The sequence below is a fragment of the Notechis scutatus genome, chromosome 3, assembly GCF_049901735.1.
Source record: "Notechis scutatus isolate UNSWTSFEM ecotype Mainland chromosome 3, rNotScu1.2, whole genome shotgun sequence".
Classification (NCBI taxonomy): Eukaryota; Metazoa; Chordata; class Lepidosauria; order Squamata; family Elapidae; genus Notechis; species Notechis scutatus.
This window is the reverse complement of record NC_142011.1, coordinates 53517253-53539900: the sequence shown is the minus strand read 5'-3', so window position 1 is coordinate 53539900 and position 22648 is coordinate 53517253. Positions and strand designations below refer to the sequence as shown.

The following is a 22648-nucleotide window of genomic DNA, read 5'->3' as shown; positions in this document are numbered from 1 at the left end:
GAGATGACTGTAAAGAGGGTTCTTTTCAAAATGATTGTGAGAGTCTGTGGAGCAAAGTTTGTGGCTGTGCAAGAGAGTGCCCTGAATCACAAGACGCTGGACTGAATATTAAGGGGCCTATCCAGGGGTGGGATTCAAAATTTTTAACAACTGGTTCTGTGGGCGTGGCTTAGTTGGTGGGCGTGGCTTGGTGGTCATGTGACTAGGTGGACATGGCTTGGTGGTCATGTTATTGGCTGGGCGTGGCCAACTCAATATCACTCACATCGAGGCACGCATCTCCTTGCCTGGCCTCTCATGACTGTGGGGATGCTGCAGCAGTCGTAAGTGTGAAAAATGGTCATAAGACACTTTTTTCAGTGCCACTGTAACTTTGAATGGTCACTCCACACAAGCAAAGTACCAGCAAAGGAGGGGGAAAAAACTTCAGAGAAGTTCCAGAGACAGGAAGTCCTGAGTTCCAGAGACAGGAAGTCCTGCCAAGAATGTAATAAGGGTTAATGGAGAGGCAGTTTCTGTAAGCAACACCAGAATGTTTCCTTCCTGCCTTCCTTACAGGATTAGGCCAGTAATTTCTTCTAACAACCGGTTCTCCGAACTGCTTAGAATGTTAACAACCGGTTCTTACAAATAGGTGCGAACTGGTAGAATCCCACCCCTGGGCCTATCTTCCTATCTTCCCATTTGTTGCTTATATCCCACCATTCTATCCAAGCAAAAATGCTCAAGGGAGCAAACACAACTCACCAATAGAGATTCAGCAACAGAAAATAATAAAATAAAACATCATTAAACTACAACCAAAATTCAGTCTTAAAAGTAATCCACCATACCAAACCACAATTGATAGAGATGCCTTCTTTAGCTCTCTCGCCTGTGGCCCCAGTTCGTTTCAATCTCTCTGAGCCAGCCAGATCAACAAAGTGGAATTTGGCGGTTCGGGTCTCATATTCACTAGTAGGCTGGGATCCATCCAGAAGACCATTTGTGTCTCCATTCACCTGTAATAAGAACAAGTCCCAGAATTAGGTTACATGATATAATTTGCTAGTACCTGTACCACATAAAATATCAATTATAGTTATATTGTGATAAAACCCAAAATGAAAAATTAACTTGCTGCTGGCATGAGAAGCTACACTTTCTCTTCTGAGATAATGACACTGATCCAAGCTCCCAACTTCTCAATCGCTACTTCCACTCAAAGTTCTTGCTGCATCTCTAATTCTTACACTACATCTCTGCCACCAAAAATTCCATCCTTTCCATTTGATAGCAAAGGGGCAAGAGACGTGATCCTGTCTGATCTAGCTTACCCCCTCCTTATGGCCTTACCAAGTGTACAGGAGAGCAGACACGCATTTGGCAAAGGTAGATTGTAAAGATAGCATGGGAGCGGGAACTTTGGACATTCATCTGGGTGCTGGCTGTGGTTCGGGAGAGAGCTCCCTGTTTCAGGCACTGGATCAGCTGCAATGGGATAAAGGATATACTGTCAGACCAGGTGCAAGCCCCATTCACACACACACACACACACACACACACACACACACACACGTGTAAAGGAAAAATACTATTCCATCTTGCTTAAATAATGTCCATAAAACCAAAGTACTGATTATGGACTTCAGGAGACATGGACAGGACCACGCCCCACTCATCATCAACAGAACAAGAAACTGTCCCACGACGATTCCTTGGCAGTGGAAACTGTCCCTACGATCAGATTCCTTGGCATCCATATTTCAGCTGATATCTCCTGGTCCCCTAACACCAAGGCCATAGTAAAGAAGGCTCAGCAGCGGCTGCACTTCCTGCAGGTTCTCAAGAAGAACAATCTGGATAAGAAGCTGTTGCTGGCTTTCTATAAATCCTCTGTGGAGAGCACTCTGACATATTGTCTGGGTGTGTGGTATGCAGGCTCCACAGCTGAGGACAGGAAAACTGTACAGAGGGTGATAAACACAGCTCAAAAGATCATTGGTTGCCCTCTGCCCTCCCTGGAAGACTTAGCCAGGTCCCGCTGCCAAAGCAGAATCAAAGCCATTATAGAAGACCCCTCACACCCTGGCAATTATCTTTTTGACCTGCTGCCGCGTTTTAGGTCAATAAAATCCCACACCACTAGACTAACAAATAGTTTCTTTCCCTGGGCCATCCAAACCACAAATAAACATGAAGTCACTATCTCATTAAGATGTGAAAAGATGTGAAATCTCAATACCCCATTCAGATGTATAACAACATATTACAGTACAATCCATCTCTTGTGTATTATACTCGGCTAAGCGTTACAGTCAGTGTTGGATGTATATTTTGTGTATATTTGTAGATATTGTACTCTCAAATTGCAAATGGAGACGTGGGTACTCTTATCTTCATTTTTAAGTGCTTTGGTTTTATTGTATTGAAAACAGTTGCTGGGGTGCATTCTCAGTTTCGTTGTACTTGTACAATTACAATAAAGTTCTTCTAATTCTAATTCTAAGCTGCTATACTATCTTTTAAAACATGGCAAAAATCTTCCCCTACATGCCACAAGACAGTAATAATACAACCTGAACTAGATGTTACATGCAGGTAAATCTTTCTCTGAGCTAAAAGGGGTTTCCAAGTGAAGAGTGATCAAGGAGAAAGTGGGCGCTTTAGAAAATAGCTTGACCCTCTCCTCTCTGTGGCAGCCTCTCAAATTTGGCGGCTGCTGCACACTGCTGGCTCATATTTAGCTGGTTGTCCACTAAGACTCCAAGATCCCTCTCACAGTTACTGCTATTGAGCCTGATTTCACCCAGTCCATATGTGTACTTTTGGTTTTTCTTGCCTAAGTGTAGGACTTTACTTTTCTCTACACTGAATTTCACTTTGTTAGATACCGCCCAGTGTTCTAGTCTGTCAAGATCCATCTGGATCTTGAGCCTATCTTCTTGGGTGTTAGCTATTCATGCCAGCTGAAATATTTGAAAATGTTGAAAAATTAAGATTCAATGCATATGTATTTATGCATATAATGCTTTGCTTTAAAATTTCTGCTTTCGTTATTCAATAATGATATTCTTTTGATTCAAAATAGTTAGGAAATGCCATATTCAAGGATCTAAAACAAACCCACCACTCCTTGCAATTCAGTATATGCTGAAAAAGATCTGTACTGTAGACACTATATCATTATTTGAAGGAAAGAAGGAAGGATCTGTATGTATAAATTCGCTAATGCCAGTTTTTCAGATATGTTGAATTTCTCCAGACAATGAGGGAACAGAAATCCAATAAAGCAATAGTGCATCAGGTTGGCAAAGATACAGTTGTGCATGGCAGCTGTACAGTGTCTTTTAGAAGAACAACACTCAAGAACAGGAATTTGGCTTTGTTAATATGGTTTTGGCTATGAAAGAATATTTGGCATGATTTGATTCATTTTATGCTTAATAAGCGTTTTGTGAGTTCTTAAGAGGCTTTGAATAATGGTGTGGATTTTTGTCTTAATGTTGAGAAACCACTTCTTGGTTTGTTTTATATTTACCACAAAAATATATAGATGATTCTTCACATAAATTCCCAGGATAGGAATGTATGTTAAAGTAATGAAATAAAAATAAAACAATTTCCCAGCTGCTGCTCTGTCTGTAAGAGGAAAGATTTATGGGGCCTCTATCATTTAACTACATATGGGGAATAATCAGAGGGACAAAGTGTAAGCAGACCCTTTCCAATCCCACCCTCTTCAGTTTCTATTGTAGCTTCCAAGGCTTGTTATCTGTTAAAACTAAGAAATATTTCCAACCAATCAAAATATACACAGTATCAGCTAGTTTCTAGTTGTTAGAACATAATAAGAGTAACAATTTGAGCTGCAAAAAGTAAAAATGGAAATGCGAGGAAAGCTAAAGATGATGTTTCACATTATGAGAAGCAAAATGAAGAGAGATTTTTCATAGTTGAAAAAATGGATTCTGTTATGGGTACCATCCAAATAATGAATGGCAATTGGAATCTGAATAGAATGTTGGCATGTTAACAACTCTAGTGAACTCAGAATGCAACCAAGCTAAAGTTTGAAACACAGTTGAAGAATTCTAATCTCAAAATCCCACGTATACACAAAATCAGTTACTGCAGTCCAATTAAAGCTTGGTTTTCATAATCTAACCACTTTGTTGCAAAGATAGGAAAGTTGAATTTGCTACCTCAGTCTTTAGATATATTTTATAGGTGAAACTGACTAAGTAATAACATCTTATCTGGACTTAGAAGATAAGCTTGATTGGATGGATGAGAAAGTACTGAACAATACCAGGATTGTAGGCTAGATGGGGAAGTTGAAAAACATATGGGAATAAAATTAATGGCAAATCATTTCTATTCAGTACTTTTGTTCAGAAAACTACCCATCTGTCCAACTTTACTCGAGTTCACTTTTATCTACTTTATCTGCTAGGTAAAGTGAAGAGAATGTAACCTCTTTTAGCATCTGTGAACATGGAATCAGAAACTAATAACTGCTCCAGTAAGATGAAACACAAGAGAAAGAGTTTATGTGCACAAAAATTAAATCACTTACCTCATCCTGTGAGCTAATGAGACGTGATGTAACACCTGTGGTATAGATACCACCACTGGTATCTTCATGGATTTTGATATTTGATTTTCGGTGGCGATTCTCAGGGTCTCTTGTGCTATCAAAAAGATCCAGGATCTCCTCATTATATAGCTGAAAAATGAAACAGAAAAACAAACTACTAGTTAACATATTGTTTTGCTTTTTAAACTGCTCCACAACAAACCAAAATGGCAAAATTTTAGATAAATAAATGTTTGAAGATCAAAGCTTAGTATTTTATTTTGGCAGAAAGTGTCAAACTACTACATGTCAAAAAGCCTATAAAAGAAATAGCAAGTTTAAAATTCTGTAATTGTTACAGATAGTGTGAAATTATTCATCTCCTTTGGTTTTAAGATTTGGTGCTCTTTATAAGGAGAGAATTTCATTATTGGGATAAACCTAAAGGAGTTGTTCTAGAAGTAAAAATATAGAGAGGCACTAAATGAAATATATCCTTCCCCTAAATTCTGAACACTAAGACAAATGTTCTGCCTATTACATTTGCAGCAGCCAAAAGCGGGTAAGTAAATAATACAATTTATTTGTGTGGCAATCCTGAGATCTCAACAGTGTTTCAATAGTAAGGAGATCTGAGGGCTATAAGAAGAGTTGTTTGTATTTTGCATTTTTTTACAATTATTGTCAAGAATTTCTCTTCTGTTCACAGGTTATTTATTGCATACAAGATATATATATAAGAATGATAAAGATAAGGCCTTCTTCAAGTCAAGATTGAGTTCTGGTGGCTTCCTGACCACCATACAGTTTTATTGGCAATAATACAGAAATTGTTTACTGTGGGATTTCTTTTTAACTTCTTACTCTAGCATACTGGCATCATATTCCCTGGAAGCCTCCTATCCAAATATCAACCATTAATATTTCACTAGGTTGATTAGTTAAAAGCTGCCACTTGTTGAGACTATACAGGAATAACTTGTACCTGAACTGAAATAATATCACTGTTCACTATTTATCTTCAGACACTGAAATAGAGAAATTCCACCCCACCTTCCAGTCCAAGTTGCCTTATCAGTGAGTTTCTAAAAACACTCTTATGTCAAGACTCACTCTCTTCAATACCAATATACTTACCTCCAAAAACTGTGCACTGACTTTGAACTCTGGGATGGGGACCCCCTGGTCTTGTGCAGCCTGCTTACGTGCTTGTATGCCATTGAAGAGATGGGCGATGGCCCGTGGAATTATGCCCTCCTCCTCGTCAGAAGTATTCATGTCAAAACCAGTGCCCATGGTATAAGTCTTGCCTGCACCTGTCTAAAAGATAGTAGAAGTATTTCATGGAACTGTCACATGGCAAAATAGGTAAGAAAGTCTGTTCTGTTGCTCTTTCAAGCAAACACAGAATATCACTATCAAATTTACTCTTTGCCTTGTTTTTTTAAATTCTAGTTCATGCCGCATCTTTTTACGTATTTGTCATAGTTTTTTCATTAGCTAAAGTGACTCCACATTATACTGTATCTCTTGTGTAACATAAAAACATAACATTGCCCTGGAGAGAAGGGAAATATGAATTTCTAAAATGAAAAGCCATTTAATGTCACAAGCTAATTTGCAAGCTTGTCAACGGCTGCCATTTTTAATCAACATTAATTTACCATGTATTATTCTGGCAACCAATTAATTCATTTCAAATTCTCTCCCATCCTTTCCCAAGGGCTGGTGAGAACCAGTGTGAAGTCATGGCTTGAAATGTGAGAAAACTAATTTCAAACCCTCATATGCTCATTAGGTTGCTTTTAGATGCTATTACTGCACTCAGCCTCATTTGGCTTATAAGGCTCTACGAAAACTGAAGCATTGGTAAAAAGTCCCTTGGAAAAAAATATGATTAAAAACAAGGCTCAGCCAATAGAATATCCACAATAGGATATGAAATTAGTATTAGAAACTATGAGAAATGAAGAAAGAATACAAATAGGTAAAAACAGAATATTAGTCCCAAAAGTATGCTTCATTCTAGTCATAAAAAAGATGAGCTAAGCAAATGTTATGATATATCCAGAAAAATTTCGATGCACTATGATTGTCAGCCTTGGAAGCCGTTTTTTACTTGGAAGCTTCGAGGCTGCCACATTTAGTGCCTGGGAATTTGGGAGGGGGGATTTCATGGTGAGGTAGAAGATTAGACACAACAACATTCTTTCTCAGAGAGTCAAGGACATGTCACCCTGCACCTGAAGGGGATTGACTGGAGGGATGTCTCCAGTTGGGACGAAGATTTAAATGGCCCATGTGATGGACTAATGGATGCAGGGGATGGATCTTTGTTTTTCTTTTAGGAAGGAAAAACCCAGAATTCTCAGATTCAAGTTCTCCCAGATGTGCCAATATAACAACTCTGATAAAATGGAACTTTGAAGAAATGTCGGTCTGTGTACTAACTGTATATTACCAGATGGATGATGCCAACAAAATACTCTTTTGATCAAAAATTCTTTTATTGACTTGAGGACTGGATATATATCTGAAGAGATCTTTTCGATATATAGCTAAACACCTCATCCTTAAGTCTATTCGCCCCGTGAAATTTGACTGTTCCTTACTCTACAGAGCTAACTGCGAATCCACTGCAGCATGTTTTTTGTAAGTTTTAAATAAGGAAAGATATTTACCAAAATGCATCGGCGCATAATGACGACACAGGCGATAACACGATCTTCATTTTAAGAGGGAAATTTCAGGAAAGCGCCGTTTCACCCCCACTCCCACCCGCGCTTCAATCCACAGTGTCCCATTCTGCCTGCCTGCCTGCCTGCCTTAGTTTCTGGTTGTTTGGGAGCAGCTTCGGCTGAGAATAATAACTATTCGCCTCTTTTACTCAGCCGAAGCTGTTCCGATTCAACCATTAACGAAGGCAGGCAGGCAGGCAGAACGGAGCACTGCGGGGCGGGCGGGCGGGGTGGGGGTGGGGAGAAACGGGCGCTTCAGGGAAGCCCCCGCTTCTTTGAAGCAGTTTCTTCCTGTGCTGGTGGAGGAGCGAGAGAGCGACTGACAGAGCTGACCCAGAGAGAAGGACAGGCTTCGGTTGCTTCCTCCCTCCCCTTCTTTCATTTGTGTCCTTGATCCCCGATCCCAGCAGCATTCACCGAAGGCTTCTTAACATTATATCGGCGTATAACACGCATACATCATTTGCCCCCTATTTTCAGGGGGAAAAAGTGCGTGTTATACGCCGATAAATACGGTATTTGCTTTCTACTCTGGTATTTACTCTGTATCTTTTCCCTAATTCTAAAGACCAATTTTCATCATTATTTCCAATGCCCCGAATAATTTTTCCATATAATTATTGGTACAGGAGTATTTAGTTCCATTATTTATACCAATCGTGGATAGCTTTAATGATCTTTAAATTTTTCATTTCTTAAAACTGCCCCTTCAAAATAAGCAATCTCAATCCTTCCTCATTTTACTTTATGGCAAGGCCACTTCATACTTAAGTAAGAGTTACTGTTACCCCTTATACAGCTTCCCCCAGAAGAACTGCTAAATAGGAAGACAAAAGGTCCCACATTGTATAAAAAGTGCCTATTTTATTACATACACACACACATATAATTAAATACTAAATTTCAAATAAAACTATAGTATCTCTCCCTCTAGTGAAAAAGTCTAAAATTTAAGGGGTTGTCATACTCTTTTCTGATGGGCTTTATTATCTTTAAACTTAACTTAATTGGAGAAGCCCTCAAATAGAGAATGATTTCTCATGAAATATAGTACTCTAGTCGACATAAAGCAGGAAACATGGTCACTTTAACCAAGCCAATCCATTCAGATAAGATCATAACAGAAACTGTGAGGAGAGTGAAAAAGGCACACACCTGGCCGTATGCCAACACAGTTGCATTGTAGCCTTCAAAGCAGCCCTCAATCAGCTTGCTTACACAAGTTGTATAGATCTGTTCCTGCCAAGTGTCCAGGTCAAAGACAAAGTCATAGGTAAATGCTTTGTCCTTTCCTAGGAGTACTTGGGGTTCTCCAGGTGTTACTGATGTGCAGATGTGGCATCCTTCAATCTTTTCCTTTGGCATCTGAGGACGAATCCTGCAAAAAATAAATGGGTGGGGAGAGCATCTCTTTTAAGGAATTATACAAGTAAAGTACTAGAGAATATGAAGGGATAATACATCAGACAGCTTTTCTAGGGCACCAGTAGTACAACCATAGAAATCCTCATGAAGTTGCAAAATCTGTATGTTTAATTAATCAATCAAACATTTATTGTCAATGCACAACATGTATACAATAAAATTGAAAATTAAATAAGTATAAGATCTTTCATATTATCTGGGTATAATAGAATCATGAATTTGGGAAAACCAACATCACTGCAGTGTTACAAGTACTTATAAATGCCTGGTAGCATTAGATTCCATAGTCTGGAAGTATGTAGATTTACCTACAAGTGACAGATTAAATATAATCAGACAGATATGGGCTGGGAGGGGTTACTGTTAACTGAAAGGCCAAGAAATACAGGATTTTTATCTTTCTATTATTAAGTTGAACCCAGCAAGTAATGTGTCACTGCAGTTAACTGCAATGAGAAAAAGCAGAATAAGCTATTTCTGCATCAAGATCCCTTGAGGAAAAAGACAAAGGTGCAATTCAGACAAATCACCCATTAGTGGAATTATGCAGATAATGTAAAGGATATACCAGAGAATCTGAGACTAGCATTTTGATATACATGCAGGTGGGGGCAAACCTTCCCTCCAGCAAAAAAGGCTCTTCTAGAACCCACGAACCAAAACACCTTGTCCTATACAAAGTCCATAGCTCCTCCTGTTGAATCAAATGGAGTAGGCTAATCCCATTGCAGAGACATAATTCGCCATAAAACCTGTCCCCATGCCACAAAGGCCTTTAAAGTGATAATCAATACCTTGAATTAGACCTGGAAGTAAACCAACAACTAGTGCAGTTCACACATTATACAACACATGCCATCTTAGGGGCAGTTAGAATGGTCCACACTGTAGAACTCTCTCAGGTTTAATATTTGAAACAAAGCATTTGAAACTCAAATGTGCTTCTAAATTTTAACACTCATGTTAGGATTCAGAGAAGCATAAGGCCAGAAGTTATACAAATATTTATCTATATAGTTGACTTAAAATAACAATGAGTCCTTGCTATTTGTTGCTTTGTATTTTTTTTCACTGCCTAATCTCCAATAACTGTTTAAAGCTGCTGATATTATCAATTCATTTCCTCTGTTTAGATTAGCATTTTCTTTCTTTGTAATTTTTATAATTTTACCAATGGACAAAAATCTTAGGGTCTTTTGGGCAAAATTAGATTTCATTTTTTTTTTCACTAACACATTCTGTCTTTACAGTAAGACCTCATTATATATCTGCAACAGAAACATGTTAATTGCATCTTTCTGCAATTAAATGTTATTTGCCTGTTATTTATTTATTCTTTTCAAAGTCAGGGTCATAGAACTCAAGCCAATCAAGTTGATGCTTTAGAGTTAGATTTGTTTTGCATCTGGAAGTAGTACAGTAAGAGCAAATGTGATAACATAAGTACATACAGCATTTGGAGTACTAACAAATATCCTGTGCAAAAATCTCAAAACCATAGCTTCGGTGATCATTCTGTTTGCAAAAGTTCTTCAGAATTCTAATAGGCAATTAAATAAGCAGGGAAAACATCATAAGTTTGGGGTTTGCTGCTAAATTCATATCTATTGTACCATGGGCACTACAATGCTAAGACAACAATAAGACAAATTGTAATGGATACAGATTTTCAAAAACAAAACAAAAAAAGGCGCAAGGACCCCCTCTAATTGCTACTCTATCAACCTGGGAAAAAGCTATCACCCTTTCAACTCTCCATGTAACTTAATAGTCGCAAATCAGAGCAGGATTGCAATGCAATGCTCATTTCTCTCCCTTTTTGTCAGGGAGATACTTTCAGAGTCTATGTTAAAGCGGATTTGTTCTGGAGGATCAGAGAAGGTGGAAACAATGGCACATGTAAAACCATTTATTTTTAAACTTCTGTAAAATGCTCCCCTTTTACTTAAGATTCCAGTTAGCCCTGATGAGTTTTACCTATATTTTTTTTCTCTGTAGATCAGTATCTAGCAGAAAAACAAATCTAGTAATGTTCTGCATGGCCTATTCACCCCGTATGGTCAACATACATTATTCCTGTTTCTCTTTGAGTTAGTTGTAGCTCCAGGTCCTATTTTATCTCAGTAATAGGGACATTTTTATTTCAACTATAATACGATCTGCAATTATCGCAAATGTGCCATTCAGCTCACAATAGATGGGCAGAACATTATTCAAAAACTGGGAGGCTTCTCCATTCTGTACCAACAGGATGGAAGAGCAGCAGTTCCCATGACAACCAAGTCTCTGCAAGGAGGAGGAGGAGGAGGAGGAGGAGGAAAAAATGCAACCCTAAAAGAGAGCACACTGACAACACTATATAAAACACCACTCAGGCATTTTCTCCAGTGGTCTTGACATATACAATGGCCTGGCTGTTCAGCTCTATCAGCAAAAGCCAACATTTATAGAGAGGGGAACCAACTGGGCTGGCATCCAAGGCACAAATGGCCTCTGGTCTTAAAGGGAAAGCTTTAGACCAGAGGCCAAAAAGGAGCTTTCTCTTTTCTCACCCCCAATAGAGTTTCTCATTCAGGAAGATCCCCACAGAAGGGATTTCATCCTAGGATTTTCCAATCAACCTAGTCTTTGCTCTAAATTTGCTTGCAGAAGGAAGATGCATTCTAAAATTATTCCTAAATAAACTAAATTAAAAGCTTTCTCACAAAGAGCTGGAATAGTATCATGCCTAACAAATCTCAATCAGAAACAAAAGCAGTCTAAAAGAAAAGGCTGAAGGATTTTTCTTAAGAGCATTACTTTCTTTTTCAAAGGCCTAATTGCTTCCCTTCCCTTGTCAATCTGATTGTAAGGTCCCCTCATTTTGGCTAGGACAGCCAGATAGGCAAGGATGGAGACAAAACGTAAATGCATGACTTATACTACTCCTGTTTTATTCTGCCACTGAATCCCAATATTCAAAAGACTTAATTTAAGATTCTTGCTTGAGTGTGGTCATACAACCAGGAGAAAGAAAACCAACCAGTTACATGCATATTATGATAAACTCCAGTCAGTCAATGACTAGCACAAGATTAAATAAACCCAAATAATTGGAGAAAAGCCTGAGCCTGACATGTTCCATCAGCAAATGTGTTTTTTTTCTTGCCATGCAGCTAGATAACACCATATTTTCAGGAAGTACCTTAGTGCTGCCCCCATATAGTCTGTATTAATCCATTTTTGATCTGAAAAAATATGAGTAAATGAGAGGATTTGGACCTTGTGGCATTTTTGCTAAGATCATAAACAATGTATAAAACTATGGGGTGTATAAAACTTGAGAGTCCCTGTGCTTCCCTTTCTCTCCCACTGCAAAATATACTTTTTAATGGCAGACAATACTGTTCGCAAATCAAAATAGATTTTAAAATCTTCTCTTTTTTTCCATCTTACTTTAATTACTTTATGTGTTTCTTTACCACCTCACTTTTACATCACCTCAGTCCCAAAATTTCAGCGGCTATCAATTCCTACTTCCAATAATTAAGTTGTTTTTTTTAAAGTAATTTAGGAAATAATAACATAGTATCTTATTATTGCCACTCAGAGCCTTCTTATCAAATCAGGAACAGCCAAATTCATACACCTGATCCATCCTCAAATGCCCCATGGAACAGCCGTCTCTTAATTATCTCCCAAAAGGAATGAGGTTATCCTTGTCTCCAGGACTATGCTATTTTAGGGGAACAGTCGCTGTAAAAACAGAAGGCTAGCTCCTGAGTTCCCTTTCATTCACATTCTATAGCTTTTGCCAAATGTTAGCTTCCATATGGAACCATCTCAAACATCAGGTCCCAAACATATACGGCTCAATAGATGGAAACCCTCACTTTGAATTGTATCAGGCATATCCGTAGCCATTTCAATTTTTGCAATAATGGTCTGACACGAGTAGAGTAGTCTGGTGTAGAGTCAATTACAATCTAGACAAGGGATAACAAAAGTCAGGAGTGGCTGTCACTATACCTTCCAGTTCAGAAAAAGCTGCAGCTGGCACACAAGCAGAACTCTACAAAATATGTCCTGGCCATGGCTTCCACTTGCTTTTTCAGAAGGATTCATGACTCCAGAGAAACGCCATGTGCAAATTAGGCGGCAATATAAACTCCCTAAATAAATAAAATAAACCTCCAATGTGATTCTGCCCTCTATGAGGATCATAACCCCAGTTTTAGTAAATGATGGTCTGCCTCTATAGTCAAAATGCTTTTTGATCAACAGCCATGCTCTTGTTTGTATTAAGCCTGTTTCTCCTCAGCCAGATCCCAACACCCCTCAGACACATAAAAGTAGAACTTTTATGTTAATAATTTTATGACACCAAGATAGAACTTGGACTGTGTCTCTTAATTTGCCCAAGGTACAGATAAACAAGGATACCTATGATATTTCACTCTGTGCTCACAGATGAACTTCCATAACTATTAAAGAATAAAAGGGAGAAGGTGGAGCCCTGAAATATCCAACATCGGTGTGTCTAAGGACACAATATCTTTCCTCCACCAAACAGAATTACTCACTTATGTAAAATCAAGCCAAACAGCTGGTAATACACAATATGACAGGCTGTAACAATGAGTGAAATTTCTTTTTTTTTAAAAAAAAAAGTTTTATTATTTTTTAGACAAACATACACAAACACAACATAAAAACATCAAGCCATCTTCCACTTATGTACATACAGTGTGTCGATTGGTTTACAGATTGTTTTGTGCATCCACTTCATAGTCATCACTTACAATTACTTGTATATGTTCTCATATTATCTATCAAGTATTCCTAAATACATTGATATCATTGTTAATCAATCATTTGACTATACTATTATTCGTTCATGTTATGCAAAATAATCCATATTTTAATTGATTTATTTTATGACAATTCTATCCCATAATTATATTATGATTATGATAAAGATAATACATCTTTATATTCTAAAGTCCTAGATATTTCATTACCATATCTTATTGTCTAACCATTGATAAAATAAATCCCCAATCTTATAAAATTGTTTATCTTCTTGTTCTCTAATTGAGTGAAATTTCTAATATGAACTTGAACCCATTTAAACCAACTGATCAAAGAAGGCCCTAAAATCGCCACACTGTAAGTGTAAGATATATGCAGAAAATCCTCTCCACTTATTGCTATTGTCTTACCATTTGGTAAGTGGAAAGGAAAGGTTAATATTGGGGGGGAATGTTTTTCAAAGTCAAACAAAAGATAACTGAAGTCTATCAACTGCTATAGTACTAAATTCTCACTTAATTTTCAGAGTATTTCCATCAGCTAAAAAGAGAAAGACAAAACTGACTAAATATCGTATCCTAATTTGCATTAGTACAATGCTTTAAATTAACATACAGTAGGCTGCAAAAGATGAAGCTATCATTCAGGACAAGAGCTTTAGATATTAACGGTTTACTAAAAGCCTTCTATAGTACACCAGTGCTCTCCTCACTTTAATCAACTGCATCAGTCATGTTCAAAAATCACATGAACATCATGCTTCAGGCATTATTTCAAATTCTGATGGCAGCACAGTTCCTTTCAAATCCGGAGAGTGCTAACTCTCCATATTCAATTTTATTTTGCAATAAATGAATGGGAACAACATTTTGCTGATGCAAAAAGCTATTCCAAGATATTATCTTGGTTTCAGATTTTACATGGAGTGTTCAAATTAAATGTAAGGTGAACAAGGACATATGACAATGAAGGGTAAAAATAAATCTAGATTTGCAATAAGTTGGTAAGGATAACTTGCTTCCAATTATTAAATGGTTCTTACTATTTCAACATATACTACTGAAATCAAGAAAGCTTTCAATAATCAGGAACAGAATTCCTTACAAAAATGGTCCTTGATTTATAACCACTATTGAGCCCAACATTTCTGTTGTTAAGTGTGACATTTGTTAGGTGAGTTTTGCCCCACTTTATGACTTTTCTTGCCATAGTTGTTAAGTGAATCTGGCTTCCCCATTAATTTTGCTTGTCAAAAGGTTACAAAAGGTGATCACATGACCCTGGGACACAGCAATGGTTATATGATCCAGTTGCCAAGCACCTGAATTTTGATCACATGACCATGGGGATGCTGCAAATGTTGTGTGAAAAATTATCATAAGTCACTTTTTTCAATGTCATGGTAACTTTGAGCAGTCACTAAATGAACTGTTATAAATCAAGGACTACGTGTACCAGAGCTGAATGGCATTTTGATTCCAAATTATTGCACTGAGAGAATATATTTTTCATCAGATGGAATTTGTAGTCTAATTTTAAAAAACGATTTGCAGTTCCCCGGGATAGAGGATAATCAGAATTAGTTCATTCCGTTTCTAAAGTCTCAGGTGCATATTGTGTAGAGATATTGCACAAGATATTTTAACCATGATTGAACCAACCTAGATGAAAAATTTTTGCATGGAGGGCATGTCCAAACTTATCTTATTCTTCTTTTATCAATATTAAATTCTAAATACCAGGAGAAGGAAATAATTGAAAGGACTAATTTTTTTAGCAAAGCTAATTAATTGCAAATTCTCCAAGTTAAGTCTCCTCAGATATTAAGATCTAAATGGCTATTTTCAAACTCTTGCCTGGCTTGGATTATAGAGCAGAACTTTCTTTGCACTTTATGAGACAATCAGAAATTCACCTTGGGAACCAGCCAATTTCTTTAAGCAAGTGTTCCAACATATACAGATATGGCGGAAGAAACTATTTAAGTCCATGACCAAGGGACTATTACCATGAACTATAGATTAGACAAGAAACATATGAGGCTTTAGGACCCCATTTATCATGAGAAAAATCTATTCTCTTCCCAAAAAACTGACTGGACACATAAGAATACCAGCATAATCTGCCTTGGCAAACAGAAAGCTGTAGCTTCTTTCTCATCTCTCCAGCAATAACCATAGCAGTTCAAGCATTGTTTTATTTATTTGTTTATTTATTTATTTGTCAAGCAAGTATTAGATAACAGGTATAAATATAAACGTGGTTATGAGTACATGAAATGGATACGAATAAAAAATAAACAATAGGACAGGGACGGTAGGCACGTTGGTGCACTTATGCACGCCCCCTACAGACCTCTTAGGAAAGGGGTGAGATCAATAGTAGACAGTCTAAGGTTAAAGTTTTTGGGGTTTGGGGAAGAAACCACAGAGTCAGGTAGAGTATTCCAGACATTGACCACTCTGCAGCTAAAGTCGTATTTCCTGCAATCAAGTTTGGTGCGATTTACCTTGAGTTTGTATCTATTGTGTGCTCTTGTATTGTTGTGGTTGAAGCTGAAGTATTCATTGACAGGTAGGACATTGCTGTAGATAATTTTATGTACTATACTTAGATTGGACCGAAGGCGACGTAGTTCTTGGTTGTCTAGGTCTAAAATTTCAAGTCAGGTGGCATAAGGTATTCTGCTACGAGTAGAGGAGTGGAGAACTCTTCTCGTGAAATATTTCTGGACTTTCTCAACTGTATTAATATCCATTATGTAATGCAGATTCCAGACTGATGAGCTGTATTCAAGTATTGGTCTAGCAAATGTTTTGTAAGCTCTAGTTTAGGGGTCGCCAACCTTTTGGACCTCAGGGACCACCAAACTCATAATTTTAGATCCCAGGGACCACTAACTGGTTCTGTGGGTGTGGCCTAATTTGTGGGTGTGGCTTGGTGGTCATGTGACTGGCTGGGCATGGCTTGTATGTAATTATTATAAATATTTATATAAATATTGATTTTTTTGTAAAAAAAGAGCAACTTTTACCCAAAATCAGGCAAAGCAGGCAGATTGAGTTGCTCACAGAATCACAGATTCATTCAGAGATCTATCTATCTGCCATTGGTTAGCTCACTCTGTCACATAAAATTTGTTTGCAAGCAAACTCACAAAATTAACTCACAACACACCATGCATGTAAATATTGATTTATTTTTTTTATAAAAAAAGCAACTTTTATCCAAAATCAGGCAAAGCAGGCAGATTGAGTTGCTCACAGAATCATTCAGTGATCTATCTATCTGCCATCGGCTAGCTCAGTCTCTCAAATTTGCTTGCTGTGAGTCTGCACTGAATTTGCTTGCAAGCAAACCTTCAGCCCTAAGGGAAGTTGCTGAGCCGAAGATCTAAAGACTAGCTAAAAAGCAAGAAATCCAACCATTTCCTGCTTCCTAGCTAATCTAAATCTCACGGCACAGCAGAACAGATGATGGTCGGAAAAAGGAAAAATAGCAATTTAGCAGGCAAGTTTACCGGGTAAGGAGTGAGTGGGTGGGGAGGGTTCCTGTGGGCCATGTGGGTGGCGCAGCCTTGTGTTTCTGCGCAGCCTGGATTAATTGCTTTGTGGGGGTGCTCTGGGGGGTGAGATTTCTCTGCGGCCCACCAAAACTTTCTCACGGCCCACCAGTGGGCCACAACCCACCAGTTGGTGATCGCTGCTCTAGTTAGTAGTGTGATATTATCGGAGAAAAAGCTACGCAGGATGAGGTTAACAACTCTTAATGTCTTTTTGGCTATGTAGTTACAGTGGGCTCTAGCACTTAGATCATTAGAGATGAGTACTCCAAGGTCCTTGACATAGTTGGGGTCATCAAGAAGGTCTTGATTATTCAGCTTGTATTTTATTTTCTGATTTTTTTTGCTGATATGTGAGACAGAGCATTTGTTCGTTGAGATTTGAAGTTGCCATTTATTTGACCATTCTGACACATAGTTGAGGTCCTTTTGAAGGGTAGCAGTATTGTCAGTGGTGTTGAATAACTTTACATCATCAGCAAATAGAACACAGTTGCTCTTAATATGATCACAGAGGTCATTTATGTAAAGTATAAAGAGAGTTGGTCCTAGAACGCTGCCTTGGGAGACACCACTGTTGACAGGTACAGGATTTGAAAGGGTGTTCCCTATTTTGACCATTTGTTCTCTGTATGACAGGAATGCATCTATCCAGTTATGCAGGTATCTGGAGATGCCATAAGATTTTAGTTTTAGAAGTAGTTTGTCGTGTACCACTGAATCAAAGGCTTTACAGAAGTCTATGTAAATAGCGTCAATTGCTTTGCCCTGATCAAGTTGTGTAGTCCATATGATTTTGCAGTGTAGGAGTACCAATCTACCAATGTAAATGGATCTGGCTATATAACACATTTCCCAACATCAGTACCTGAAGATTTAGATTCAATTAGTGACTGAACCTAATTTTTTGATATTAACAACATTCAGATGTTCAGTGATTCAGATATCACTGTAGCAACTCCATAAATTGTTATATCTTCTTACTTAAGCTTAAATACTAATATACTATTATGCCATTATTGCGGTCTCTATTTAAATTTAAATCTAGTTTCTTTTCCTCTCACTATCTTTACCTAATCTGCCTTGAGACTTGTTAAATTATGTTAAGAAAGTTTATTTTAATCTTCTGCTTTGTATTAAGATATCTGAATATGTTTAATTGATTTTATTAAACATATGACATAACTATAGAAACATATCTGCAAATGTCAGGAACGAGTATATTCCTGTTCTTTTTCACACCAAATGTGCATTTATCTTAAGGTAAATAAGAGCTCACCATGATCTTCTAAAATTAATAGAACTTTTTCTTTCATATGACAGGGTCACATGACATAAAAGCGAAGAGTAATTATTCCAGAAACTAGTTGTATCATTAGGCAAGATAAGAGACATAGCCTCTCAAGGTGTATGTAACCAAGATATACAATTTCTTCTCGCCTAAAAATCCTGTGCATGCCCTAAATACGAGTGGTGGGATTCAATTTTTTTTACTACCAGTTCTGTGGGCGTGGCTTGATCGGCATGGCAGGGGAAGAATGCTGTAAAATCTCCAGTCAGAGGTGGTATTTGCTGGTTATCCAAACCAGGGGTCCCCAACCGCCGGTCCGCGGACCGTACCGGGTCGCGGAACAAGCCTTACCGGGCCGCTGGTTGCTGGCGCCGCCATCTTTTTGGTAAAAAGCAATTTTTCGTCAAAAAGATGGCGGCGCTAGCGCTGGTGAGCTTTTCCGGTAGAAAGCCATTTCACCCGAAAAGCTCACCAGCGCTGCCCGCCATTTTTGACGAAAATCACTTCCGTGATGTCACCGGAAGTGATTTTTCGTCAAAGATGGCGGCGCCCAGCTGACGCCGAACCGGGCCGGCGCCAGCTGACGCCGGAACCGGGCCGCGGCGTCGAAAAGGTTGGGGATCCCTGATCCAAACTATTCAAAATTTCCGCTACCGGTTCTCTAGAGCTGGTCAGAACCTGCTGAATACCACCTCTGCTAAATACCCCAAGAGGGATACCAGAAAGAGCATACAAACCCAAAAGCTCTATTATATCTTATATGTTTATTTCTGGCTCTAATTAAATTCTTTGTGTCCTGGGACATCTACATTATTGACACTTCACGAACTATACTATGCAAACAGGCAGTATGGGACAGTCCATTATGGATTATATTTCTCTTACTACTGTTCTCAACATAAAGTGTTCTTTTATGAAGAACCAAATCATATTTAGAAGTATCATATGCATATTTACTTGGAAGTGAGGGGCACCTGTTGCTCCAGTGCAGGCAACAAAACAACTTACATCAGCCTTACTTCAAACTTCCACTATTCGTAACACATTTGGGGGATTGAAACAGGCCTGATAAAAATACCTTCACCCTAGGTTTTTAAAATATTTAAATAATATTTAAATGCAAGTTGTTTAACAACAACAGAAATTATCCTGCCTTCACAGCACTGTTGCCATGTTAAAGACTTCCAGATGACTGAATCTGGGTTAGAGTTGCATGTAAGCTCCTCTTTAGTATGCAACATCACAACCCTACCCTCCATGTCATGTAATATTCCAGAATATTTTGACAGGACCTGGTATAGGATATTCCCTCAGAGCCCAACAATCAGATCAGCGATGCAGAGAAAGCTAGGCAATAAATAGTTACATTTATTTGCACTGCAAAAACCAAAGAGTACGTTTCTTTTCTGCAGATCAGAAGAATGGATACTTTTTTAAAGAAAATCTTTATCGGTATGCATTTTGATATGTCAATAATCCTTAATACATTATATAATACTCTCTTCCCGCTTCCATATATCATTAGATGAACTGTCTTGGCTGATATAGCTAAATTAAAATATCTTCGTAATTAATGTATTATGAAGGTTACAAATATTAATTGAAGTTTCATGCCAATGACATTTTTAGACAAACTAATCTTATTATATAATTACAATTATAAGGTTATAAACGTAGATGACCAATTATTATTATCCTTAACTCTTGCATGTTACCCCAAATACATACTGTATAGGTACTGTACTTTAAACTCTAATACACTCATTCTTAAGTGAATAGAAAAATTAAAACATGATGTTGATAGATGATAGATAGATAGATGATAGATAGATAGATAGATAGATAGATAGATAGATAGATAGATAGATAGATAGATAGATAGGGTTTGAATAGATCGATATTAGAAACAATGTGGATAAAGTGTTGTGGTTGTTGCATCTATTTGAATCAGTGCTCTGCAGAAAAAAATATATCTGAAACATTTCTACTCTGTAACAAAAATAAGCCAGAAACCAGAATTTAAGAATTTCAATATTCCACACCTGTTATTTGTCTCACACGTTTGGAGCCCACAAGGCAAGAGATAGCACAAGGAAAAGCAGAACTGTCTCAAACTCATTGCAGGGAATGACTTCATAACACAAACTATTGCAGCTAATGTTCTTCAAAAACATGACTCACTATCCTTCTGTTATTACAGTCTTTAACCCTGGCCTGATCTGCTGCCCTGGACTTCTTCCTAGAAAAGATGCTGACAGACTCAATTGCAAAGTTCCCTGGAAATCAGTTTACATAGGGCAGAAAGGCTTTCTGAATATGATACTTGTCAACACCATTGATTAAAACAAGTCACAATGCATAAATGTCTGGAACCTGTGCAGATTGTCAGGCAGAAATCCTCCCACAAGACAGAATGAACTGGATAATCTCATGTCAGTTTTCCAAGTGATGAAATCCATTTTAAAAAGAAAAGCACAAAGTCCATCTTCCAAGACAATTTATTTTATTTAGGAAAGCATCAAATTGACAAAGTCCATGGTAATTCCGGATCTGACACAACCCTACATATGTCAATATCGGGCTTGACATCTTGTGCACAATAGGACTAATTAATTATATTTTATACGCCTATATCTATCTGTAATTTAATTTGGCATCATAAGAGTCTTCTTTCAATAAAACACCTATATTTATCCAAAGTCTACAATAATCAAACTGCATCACAGTTTACTAGTAATACAATGGACAAGGCTAAAAGATTTATCTTAAACAGAATTTTTCAATAACAATATCAATTTTCAATATCTAACAAGTTAAGAGGAATGCCGAGATGCGGACTCCAAAATTGGCTTTCTTTTTCTACTCTATGCCTTCTATCCTCATTATGCCAAGCAACTTTTGCAAAGGCAAAACCATGGGTGCCGCAAGTTTGCCATAATTCATGTATGTAATGCAACTAACAGAGATAAAAGTAGTGATTAGGTGAAGTAGCAATACTTGCATTATTTGATGACTGTAACATTTGATTGTTAATGCTACTTCATATAGGAAGAAAGTTGCCCAATTGAGAATAAGGGGAAAGATGAGTTTAAATACATTACAGATAGCAGAGGCCAGATGCTAGATAAGAAAGAAGAAGTGGTCATGGAATTTCAATCTGTCTATTCTAGCTGATCTAACATCAGCTGTACACAGAGATGAATTGTTAGCAGAGAAATATGCTTGCTTCAATCATACTGTGTTAAAAATGAACTAAAAAATCTTATTTCAGAAAGAGAAATAATGAGTACCGATAGTCCTCAATTTATGACTATTTTTTTAACAACCATTTGAAAGTACACTGATGCTAAAAAAGGTGACTTATGATCAGTCCTCACAACCGTTGCAGTGTCCCCACAATCATATGATCAAAACTCAGGTATTTGGCAACCAACATTTACAACAGTTGCAGCATCCTGGGTCATGTGATCACCATTTGCAACTTTACCAGGAAGCCAGATTTGGTTAACGACCGTGTGATTGGCTTAATTACCACCGTGATTTGTTTAACAGCCGTGGCAGAAAATTTCATAAAATAAGGCTTACTTAATAAATACAGTATATTGATTAGTAAGAGAAGTTCCGGTCCCATTTGTGGTTGTAAGTTAAGGACTATCTGTAGTTAAACAACTTTATACATGTGACCAAAGGACCCTAAGGGCAGAAACTACATGGCAGCATTTGGGGCAATACTGCAATCACCACTTCAAAACAAATGGAATAGTAAAGCAATAGTAGGAAAGAATGAAAAACTGAACCAACATAGAGTATAGAATAAGATGGAAGGGACCTTGGATATCTTCTAGTCCAATCCCCTGATCAAGCCAGAGACGTTATACCATTTCAGACAAATGGTTATTCAATCTCCTCTTAAAAACTCCAGTGTTGGAACACCTACAACTGTGGCAGTCTCTTAGATGCTGAGATGCTGCTATCATGTCAGTTCTTCTTTTCATTAAACTAGACATACCCAATTCCTGCAATCATTCTTCATATTTTTAGCCTCCAGTCTCCTAATCATCTTTGTTGCTCTTCTCTGAACTCTTTCTAGAGCATGGGTGTCAAACTCAAGGCCCATGGGCTGGGTCTGGCCCACTGGGTGCTTAAATCTGGCCCGTGCAGCCAGCCTGGAAATAGCAAAGGACCAGCCTGTGGTGTTTCTGGCAGCCAATATGGCTGCCTGCAGTACTCTGCCTGCCAAAACAGGTCATGGGGGGGACGACTCATGCATCCCCCCCCATGCC

At 37.9% G+C, this 22648-nt stretch overlaps 1 protein-coding gene across 6 annotated transcripts in view; it reads right to left on the bottom strand.

The window, feature by feature from the left end:
* KIF21B (kinesin family member 21B) overlaps window positions 1-22648 on the bottom strand; it is a 76956-nt gene that overhangs the window by 39362 nt on the left and 14946 nt on the right. For all 6 annotated transcript variants that reach the window (XM_087959942.1, XM_087959943.1, XM_087959939.1 and 3 more), the window contains exons 2-6: window positions 8452-8674; window positions 5696-5878; window positions 4559-4708; window positions 1336-1470; window positions 834-1001 (exon numbers count right to left, since the gene is read on the bottom strand). In XM_087959942.1, coding sequence (XP_087816068.1) covers window positions 834-1001; window positions 1336-1470; window positions 4559-4708; window positions 5696-5878; window positions 8452-8674 — 859 coding nt within the window. The remainder of the gene's footprint in view (window positions 1-833; window positions 1002-1335; window positions 1471-4558; window positions 4709-5695; window positions 5879-8451; window positions 8675-22648) is intronic.